This window comes from Cupressus sempervirens, chromosome 8, assembly GCF_028749045.1.
Source record: "Cupressus sempervirens isolate cs-2001-9-10 chromosome 8, ASM2874904v1, whole genome shotgun sequence".
NCBI classification, from domain to species: Eukaryota; Viridiplantae; Streptophyta; class Pinopsida; order Cupressales; family Cupressaceae; genus Cupressus; species Cupressus sempervirens.
Genome location: NC_143125.1, coordinates 68,844,987 through 68,855,707, shown reverse-complemented (window position 1 = coordinate 68,855,707; position 10,721 = coordinate 68,844,987). Strand labels below are relative to the sequence as shown.

The window sequence follows — 10,721 nt, the reverse complement described above, 5'->3', positions numbered from 1 at the left end:
GAGAATGCTCAATTCAGGTAGGATGGGTCACAGACAATAAGTGACTTTACTGTCTTATCAAGTACATTAGGATGTACTTCTTCTAGAACTATATGAGAACTTCCAAGTTATTTTGCCTTCACAAATGTTTCCTTGAATTCATCTGCCAGCTCCTTCTTTTCTTCCTTCAGATTGTCATCATTTCTTTTGTTGTTCCTTCTGTAATTCGAATTCCTATTAAGATTTATTCTATCCATTCTACAAAACTTTGTTGTGTGTCCAAATTTATTACATAATTGACATATAGGTACATTCTTTCTTTGTTCATTAATCCGGTCTGGGTGATCTACAATTCCTTGCTATGTGTCCAAGATTGTTACATCTATAACAAAAAATTTGTCTTCTTTCTCCACTTTGATTGCTATGAGATCTTCTTACATTTCCTGAATGGTTAGTGTTCCTAAACATTCTACTATTCGCATTACTACTATCAAATTGAAGTTTCTTACGATCTACTACATAATGTCCATATCCATGATGATTGTGACAATAAAAAATTGAAATAGGTTTAAAAGACTTACCTTTGCAATCATCTCCAGTATGTTCAGGTTCATCACACCAGGCATGAGATTTTATTTTCTCATCTTCATTAGATTCTTTAGATTTTTTCAGAGTGAACAACATTTTCCTTTTCTTTATATGTATCATCTATCTTACTTATGTTTAGATCCCTTTGTACTTTAGGGGTATCAGATTCTTTTCTTTTAATAGTTTTCTTGGTAGATTGTCCAAGAAAGAATCCAAGTCTAGTCTTATCATAACTGGGTCTCTATACAGATATTTGTTCTTCAATCTTATCATTACTAGTATATAATTTCTCAAGTTTCTTTTTGGTTTGCACCAACTCACCTTTCATAATAGTGTTGTATTTCTTTACTTCTGCCTGCTCTAACTTGATAGATTCTAATTTAGATGTTACCTTACTTAACTGGGATCTTAGATCTACATTTTTAGCTTTTAATTATAAATCATTCTTTCCTTCATATTTCTTAAGACTTAGCTTAAGTTCAACTATCTTCAACTCATGTTTTAGGATCTCATTTTCTTTCTTTAGATCTTCAATATCATCATCATTGGTTTGATTACTAGGTCTTATTTGCTTAAGATCATCTATCTTGTCATTTAATTCACCAATATAAGCTTTTGCATCTTTGTATCTATCCTTCAGGCTATCTGTTTCATCGATAAGAAGATCAATTTGTTCAAGAGCTTCTTCAAGATTTTTCTTCAACTGTTCCATATACATAGGGATCTTATTCAAGTTTTTAAGCCTCTTCTAAATAACTATTCTTTGATACTACTTGTTAGAAATAGAAAATACTGAGAGGGGGGGTGAATCAATATATTAAATCTTTTTTCCTACAATTGGATATTATTAATCACTTTACCACATCCATGAGAAAGTAAACCAATAAAGTTGAACAGTATAAATAACCATACACAAAGAGAGATCATAACACCATATTTTGTTAACTAGGGAAACCTTGGCCAAGGGAAAACCTCAATGGGGATGAAACCCACTAGATGATTCACTATATAAAGGATCTGGTTAAGGATATTGACCCTTTTAGGAGTCTATGAAGAATGTATAGTATCTCGAGTTCCTGTTAGGAGTCTAGTGTAATGATCCCATCTTTTGGCCTTCACGTTCTCCAAAGTCTACGTGGAGGATAAGAAGAAATTAAATTAATTTCTTATAAAGTCATTCAATTTAAAGGTGACTTTGTATTTAATTATTGATTGCAAGGGAGTAGCTTCTAGGGTATGTATTAATTATTGGAAGGAAGGAAGCCTCTCATGATTTAATTAATTATTTCTAGGGAGGAATTTTTGTGGTATGCATTAATTATTGGAAGGAGAAGCTTCTAGCTCTTGCAATTAATTAATGTTTAGTTCCTTCTAGAAGGATGAAGAAAAGGATAAATAGGGCTGAAAGTTTCATTGCTGATCATCGGATGATTATGAATTGCATTTGATGAGAGCTTGGATGTGTGAATCACACTCCCTTCTTTTGGCAATAGAGGACATTCATTCTCTATTGTATCATTCTAGATGTCATTCCCTTAGCGTTTTGCCTTTGGAATACATCTCTTTGTAATTGATTGCAACATTCTTAGCATTAATATAATTTCAGTCTTGGTTTAGCTTTTGGGCATTCCTAGGTGTCCATTACAGTGGTACCAGAGCTCATTACAAGGGCCCATTACATCTAGACCTTTTTAGAAGCCTCACCCTTGTTAGGAGTTGGTGGATCATATACAAATATGTGCAAGAAGAGCCCACTACCCTAACACAGAACTATACAATAGTGTTCTTCACGAGAATAGATATACATATAAAACTGTATCATTTGATGTACTTCACAAATCTTCTGATTATTAGTTCTTCATATAATCCTTGGTAGATAGTAGACAATCTTCCTTTCAGTTCACATTTGCATTTACATATAAAATATATCACATATATCAGACATATTATACTTCACACACTTGCTTTCACTTGCACATTCACATCCTCACAAACCTTTTTTTTTTGTACCTTAACTTCACAAATGAAATTCTTTACTTATATCAAACATATTAATGAATTCTTCCCTAGTCGGTTCACAAATCATTCTTAGGGTTGGCTCACCAAGAATTAATAATCAAAACAATTATTCAAGTTGATTAACTTATTATGTTGGCATGCTCTATTCTGCACTATGAAATCATTGCATCACTTTTTCCTTCATAACTTGATCTTGATAGCTTGAACGGACATGCACAATAGAATATTCCAAGGGAATAATCTGCTATCTCCAAATCTTATCATGCTATTGTAACACTATCTAATAGTTAGACAATTTTCCTTCACAAAAAAATATGACTAGACTACAAAACAAATGTTTCCATAAATGACAACCATATATCTCACCTTATTTATTGATTGGACATATTGCCAACACTTTTACATACATCCATAACATTGTTAGTTACATTATCGGTTGGGGCTAACAAAACTAGGCCAAAAAAAAACACTAATGAGGTCAACAAAATGCTTTCAAGTAGAGGGATCATAATGAAAAAATCCACTGAACTAAGCCCCTATATCCAAATGAAATATATAAACCCAAGGTAGAGTATTGGAACTATAGAAATATTGGATGAAAAAATTACCCATCTACATCGAGATAGCACCCTCTCCTTAGAAAAATAGATTTTTAAACCACTACCACTAGTCCATTTCTCAACATCACACCAAAATCATAGGTGGAAAGTCGAACATGCAATTACAAAAGCTCTTTAAAATGGGCCATATAATTTCAACACAAGTTTCCACCCAAAAAACTCTATTTTCAAACATAAAATCTAAATAAAAGTAGAACATTTATCAGAGTGGAAGCGAAGAAAAAGAAACACCTCTGCAAAAATGGCATAAGAAGAGCCAAAAATGGACACGTCCTTATAAGAAATGTAGTGCCAATGGAGGGGGCATGCATAGAAAAATGGTCGATCAATTCCAAGAAATCCTATAATAGATCAATAAGTAACACCAAATGATAGAACAAAAATGTATGTGTATCACCATCATCAAACTTATCTTCTAATGCATCCCTTGTGTTTAGAATACATCTCTTGTACACTATTTTGATCATATTTCCTCCAAACCAAATTAATTATGTTATGAATAAAATGACTACGTTTCTATTTAGTGTTAACAATATTCACACCAAAATATATGATCTATGAATTGTTGACGAGTTTCGATATTTATTTATTTTTAGTATTGAAATATATATGCATGTGTGTGTGTGTGTACATACGCACACATGTTAAAGGAATGTATGATGGAAAAATGTTTCAAGATAAGAATATTCAAAGAAGCAACTTGAATTTTAGAAAAAATTATAGTAAAGTTTTACAAAGAGGAGAAAACTAGTATTTTAAAATATATCATTTTCCTTAAAGAATAAATAGTACAAGCTTCTTTGCAATGATGTTCATAGTGAAGTATAAAACTCCATTATGGTATTTAGCTATAGTTAGTAGTTAGAAATGAGCTGAATATATTAAAACCTCAAGTTCTTATTTGTTTTCGAGATTATATTTTAAGACTTTATTAAGAGATAACTATTGTAAAATAGTATTAGAGAATAGACCATGTATAATCATTTTAATAGGAATGAAAAATATTAATGGAAATTGCATTACATTGAACCAACCAAATTTGTATGACAAACAACTCATTGCTAACAATACTAATTTCTCAAACTTAATTTTCAACTGAATATAATAAAAGTAAGGTTCATAAATGTTTTCCATAGTCAGTGAGTATCTCTACATTTCCAAAATTAATACTTAGTGGTTTCCATCTTATGAGATGGAGATTTGATGGAGGGGATAGTGGATGATATTCCATAATAGAAATTGTATTTTAGTTTGAGTTTTTGTTTTTTTTTCTAGACAAGATGACTTAGGTTATACTACACATGGGCTTTAGACCAAATAACCCTCCATTTGAAATCTAACCAAATCTATGTAAGAACCATATCCTAAGAAAAATATGCCACATCACACATCAATGAAAAATGTGGAAAGGAACCAATCACAGATAGAGGTGAATAGTGAAGTCTCATCTTATCCATTAACTAATTGTTCTACATTTTTCGTTGATGTGTGATGTGGCATTTTTTTTTGTAGGATACAATTCTTACATATGGTATCAGAGCATGGGTCTCTCCAATTCATGTGATACAACTGAAATGAGAAAGGAAGGTTTTCAATTGCCCAAATTTGCAACCAAGGGAAAATAGAACTCAAGATGGTCAGGCACAGTAGTATCCTTGAATAATGAAAAGAAAAGAAGAGATTATTGCTGCATTATTTGCGGTGAAGTCATAGGTTACGAACTAAAATAATAAGCAATTGCATTGAAACAACACATCCCATAATCAATACCTTAAGGGAAAAAAAAAAGAACAAATCGAGGAACCTGGAGTCTCACAGTTATTCCCACAACTATCGGCTCTCTTCCTCCTTTACTGTCGCTCTCCCAACTTCAATCAATTTTTCCATTATATCCTTCTTTCCTTCTTTTGGATCAAATAAATGACCCAATTTGGGGCTTTTATTTCTTTGTTAATTTTGACTCTTTCCTACATGTCATTTTGTGATGCCAAATGAGGTAAAATAAATAAAAAAAGAAATGACAATGTAATATATATTTTTATTTAAACAAGTTTACATTTACTTCTTATCCACATGTTTAATTTCAAACAACATTAATAGGTACTTGAAAAAATACAAACATTACATATAAATTTGAACTCTTCATATGCATAAACATTTTATTCAAGGAAATGGATAAAACTTTAAAATACAACTTAAATAACTCATTATTTTGACTATAAGTGATGTGTGTGTGGGTTGCTCAAGTATCTGTCCATCCCCTTTCGAGAGGCTAACCCTCTCTACCTCAACCACACCCTCACCTTTGACATCCTGCGATCACTCAAGCTCTCTCAACCAGATAGAAGTCAGTATCCATAAAATAATATCTAAATTGACATCATGAACAAATAGTGTAAATGTAATAATACATACATTAATAGCCTCAATTACTTCATCATCATATAATCTAACTCATTACATCATCATCGTAAAATGAAGCCCATTATATCATCATAAAATAACTTTCAAACATATTCATGTTTATCATGAATTAACATAACTATGAGATTTCAATGCATTAATTATTCATTTAAATCATCCTAATTAATACATCATAATGCAATAGTCAACTTAATTGTTAATTAATCCAAGTTCAAATCAAGATTTGACAAGGTTGAAATTAATAAGATCCTACATAATAAATAAACAAAGACAAGTAAAGTCGCAAGATGGGACGTGACAATCTAACCATGATTATATGTGGAGAGAAGTAACAAGTTGATGATAGATTAGCCCAAGTTGGAAAGCTTCTATATTACATCTTGCAAGAGATCTCCAATCCTTACAAAATTGAAGGAAATGGGTACGGAAAGTTTGATGAAGATCTAGAATGACAACCCCCTGAACTATATGACTGTCATTATTAGTGTACTAATAGATTGAATTCAAGTTCGAGTTTTAGGTCACATTCGTGAGTTAATGATAGCTCCCAAATCAGTCCAAATTTTTCGATGTCTTTTCTGATTAATGTTTTTCTATAACAAATGAAAACTTATCGCAAGAGTGTACCCATGTGAGCATAGAATCTATTCTACAAAACACATGCAGATACAAGATAAATTGCCGCTTCCAAACTATCTAGTAAGAATTCGTCTCTCTTTATTATACAATTACGAAGATATGATTGCAAAAACAGACGTCGGTTACTTTTCAACATCTATGCGTGGAGCGTCGATATATGTTCAACTTTGTCTATAGTAGACTATTCTTTTATGTCTTTAACTATATGATAGTGGTTTTAGTTTCACATTGATGTATTCATAAGTTAGTTCTATTTGTTTGTGAATGATGTTATTTTATAGTGTCTCTCGTGTAGTATCAATTATTTTTAAATTCAGTCCTCATACATATTTAAAATATGTAGTAGGTGATGACCGGTCACACTTTTGTCGTCTATACAGCAACTAGATGGCATAGGATATTGCGCCACTGCTAGGCCCCCTCCCTTATCTCCTCTGAAATCTACATTCAAGTATCAAGTTTCCATCACAGAGCTCTTGTTCTGGCTGCAGTCATATTCCTCACTCGAAATAAATACAATGGCAACCTTGGGAAGACTTTCACCCAGTGATGGAGATATGATCACCATTCTTAGCATTGACGGAGGAGGAGTTCGGGGTATTATTCCTGCAACTATCCTTGAATTTCTAGAGTCCGAGCTTCAGGTATTATTTATTTCTTTCTATCTGATCAAACCAAATACATACTCAGAATTACTTCGATTGTGTTTACTGTTTTTAAGGCCTTGTTTCTAATTAAATCAACTTAAATGTGTTGATAGAAACGAGATGGCACAGACGCTAGAATAGCAGATTATTTCGACATCATTGCGGGGACAAGCACAGGAGGACTCGTTACTGCGATGTTAACTGTTCCAAACAACGAAGGCAAACCACGCTATTCTGGTCAAGAAATTAAACAATTTTATTTGGAGCAGAGCAGTTCAATTTTTCCACCTAGAAAGTAAGTTCCCTTAAATTTCAAAGCATTCTCATTTGGTAGAATAGGAGATCAAATAAAAGCGTATAGGTGCAACTAAGTTCGTTTAATGGGTCTTTTGCAGGGGCTTTTGGGGATGGTTCAAATCAATTTACGCTTTGTTTAGAGGCCCCAAATACACTGGGCGTCATCTGCACAATCTTCTCAAAGAATTAGCGGGTGGCGTTGGATTGCAACAGCTAGTAATTAATGTAGTGATCCCAACCTATGATACCAATTTGCAGCAGCCCATAATATTCTCTACTTTTGAGGTACTTTTTTCCTTCTTTCCTTAGATTTTTCCTCTTTTCTTTAAATGAATAGATCATGCACCGCTAAATTCGTCTCCAATTTGGCTTTGGATTTTTTTAAACCAACATTTCTGTAAGCTATATTTGCAATCATTATGTATCATTAAGATGGTTAAAGAGAGTTATGAATTGTACATCTTTCTCTACAGGCTAGAGACGATGTCTCAAAAGATGCGAATTTATCAGATATATGCATTGGTACTTCGGCTGCCCCAACATATCTTCCTGCCCACTATTTTCAAACAAAATATCCACCTGGTGATCCAAGAAAATTCAGAGAATTCAACCTCATAGATGGAGGAGTCGCTGCTAATAATCCAGTAATAGTATTTCTTCTATTGTCCTTTCAAAATGCTTACCCACAATTAGTTCTAATATTTTTTATTCTACTTTCAAAAAAAACAAACGTATTCTGCAGACATTACTTGCTTTGAACGCAATGACAAAGGAATCCATCAAGAATCCCAGAGAATGGATACCATTAAACAAATCAAAGGTGATTCAATCATAGAAATATATGATATCTTTCCTTAAGGAATGCAAGGTTTATTAACGGTTAGTATATTTCAATCAGGACAAGAGAAATGTTTTGGTTTTGTCTCTTGGGACTGGATACAAAACGCCATCATACAAAGCCAGTGTTGTTTCGAAATGGGGACTTTTAGGGTGGCTCCGTCAGAAAGACATGGTGCCAATAATAGACACTTTTATGCAATTAAGCTCAGATATGGTGGACATTCATTCCTGCTTACTGTTCCAAACCTTCCATTCTGAAGAAAACTATCTCAGAATTCAGGTCTATTTTACTTTTCTTCATCTGTAGAAGCTGATCTGTAACAATAAACGTTCAAGTGGTGTTTATCGTGGTAACATTATTTTATTATAGGAAAACAATTTGGTGGGACAGACAGCCTCTATTGATATCTCCACCAAGAAAAACCTTGAAGAGCTTGAAGGCATTGGGAAATCGCTTCTGGAAAAGTGTATTTCCAGAGTGGATATACAGACGGGGTTTTATGTTCCAGTTCCTAGCCAGGGCACCAACAGCGATGCATTGGTCAGGTAAAAATCCCAACTATTGTCCTTGTTAATTCAATTATGAAGTATAAGACATGGATTGTATTATTATTCCATGATTTGAATACTAATGATGGTAAGCTGACTTCTGAACAGGTTTGCAAGGCAACTCTCCAACGAAAGAAAGTTGCGAGAAATCACGCGATCATCTGCTCATAACCCTGTGCAAATTGTATAACTTAGCCACGTGATCCATAACGCTTTCAATGCATTTTTTAAGTGCGTGTTTTTGTCTTTTCAAAATAAATTTTATCTCAATCAATGGTAAGCTTTACACCTTAACAAAGGACTTTAATGGTTTGGATTTATTCTCTGAATCATAATTAATTTGTAGCATAAGACTGTTTGGTGGTCAGTTGGTTCTTTAATTTTTTTGTTCTGTAAGTTTTCAGTCTCATAGATTCTTGTTGGTCTCCCATTGAACATTAATAAATTTATCTTTTCTTATCAAATAACTTAATTCAATTTTTAAAAGTAGCATGCTATTTTTTTTTTTATTTCTTGAGCTACATTTAGTGGAAAGATAATTTTAGAGTTTCTCTTTATATATTTTAAATTAGAAAATAATTATATAACTTTTAAATTTTTTCAACTACAAAATCTATCTAGTTATAATTTTTTATTATGTCATATTTATGTCAAATTAAGTTAATATAAAAATTAGTTTACATATCAAATTAATTGTCTTGTCTACAAAATTGAACAATGTCATATACTCCACTGAAAACTTCCTCAAAGATAAAGTCTTCCCTTCACACAAATTTTTAATTCATAGTACAAAAGTGTTTATTAATCTGAAAGTCTTTAAAAATATATAAAAGTCTGCCACTGAAGCTAATCACTCTACAACTTCAACATATAATAAAGGTCACTCACAACATATTTACCTTTTTGGTATTTTACTTTTGGAGGTTGTTTACAAGAAGAGACGCGCATATTCCTCTATTGATGCTTCATAGGTAATATTGATGGAGTGGACAATAGTTTTAAATAAAAATAGTAGGTTTGTAAATACAACTTATCCTAATCATTGTTAAAAATGTGTTTAAAATTGTATGGGTGGAATACTAATTGTCATCTAGTAACATCTCTCTCTCTCTCTCTCTCTCTCTCTCTCTCTCTCTCTCTCTCTCTCACACACACACACACACACACACACACACACACACACACTTGTTTATTTTCTCATATAAGTAACCTATGAGTATAACATCCCACAACTATCATTAACTAAAAGTATAATAAGAGTGTTGAAAGTCATGTCAATAGTAAAGGAAAGGAAAAAAGAATAATAGTTTAATTCGATGATGTAAAGAGTGAAGCAATAAAAGGAAGAAGAAAAACTATGCTACAAGTACATGGAAATGGAGTTGGAAAGTGTGAGTGAGGAGGAAGGTAAGAGCATGGAGATGATAGATGATGGGGATAGTGAGTATTTGGGTCGATTGCTGAAAAAATGTATAGGCCTCAAACAGTTGTCCTTCCTTTATTTTGATCCATTCTCATGATAAACAGGGTCTTCCTCAAAATGACATGGTGGTAGATGAAAAATTCATTAGTAGAGAGGAGAATGAAAAGGAGCTTGACAAAGAGGCTCCTTGTCTTAATAAATTTCTTGACAAAATTAATAATGAATCTATTGGAGGATGACGTTAAGGACCTTAGTGTTGAATGAACTTGGATGTCTTGTAGATGATGAAGTCCATTTCCTTCTAACTTTTCTATATGGAGAAATGGTCCTTCAATTTAGTCAGAAGATATTAATATGAATCACATAGCCCTAAATGCCAACATGGATGAGATCATAAGGAAAATACAGGAGAGTGCAGAAATAGAGATTTTTTGGAAGTCCATTGAAAGGACAATATTATGTAGGTACTAGAAAAAATAATTTGAATCAAAAGATTAAAAGTCGTCAAGGGATATTAGAAGATACCACGAAATGTCTCAAAAAAATGTGGGCAAAGTGTATTAGAATTAGAAAACTCTACTAATTTTGGATTTGGAGGACACAAATTACATTGAGGAAACCCTTGGGAGTACCAAAAGAACCCATGCAAGAAAAAAGAAGATGAAGACCAAGGGTAAGGATCCTAGGAAGGAGGAC

General features: G+C 32.7%; 1 protein-coding gene across 1 annotated transcript; it reads left to right on the top strand.

Moving 5' to 3' along the window:
* Positions 1 to 6,570: 6,570 nt before the first annotated feature.
* On the top strand, positions 6,571 to 8,982 carry LOC149541655 (patatin-like protein 2). The gene is made up of 8 exons (XM_089796098.1): positions 6,571 to 6,913; positions 7,030 to 7,211; positions 7,312 to 7,498; positions 7,687 to 7,857; positions 7,956 to 8,033; positions 8,112 to 8,333; positions 8,424 to 8,599; positions 8,711 to 8,982. The coding sequence occupies exons 1-8, from the start codon at positions 6,788 to 6,790 to the stop codon at positions 8,790 to 8,792; spliced, it is 1,224 nt and encodes a 407-aa protein (XP_089652224.1). The 5' UTR covers positions 6,571 to 6,787; the 3' UTR covers positions 8,793 to 8,982.
* The last annotated feature ends 1,739 nt before the right edge of the window (positions 8,983 to 10,721 follow it).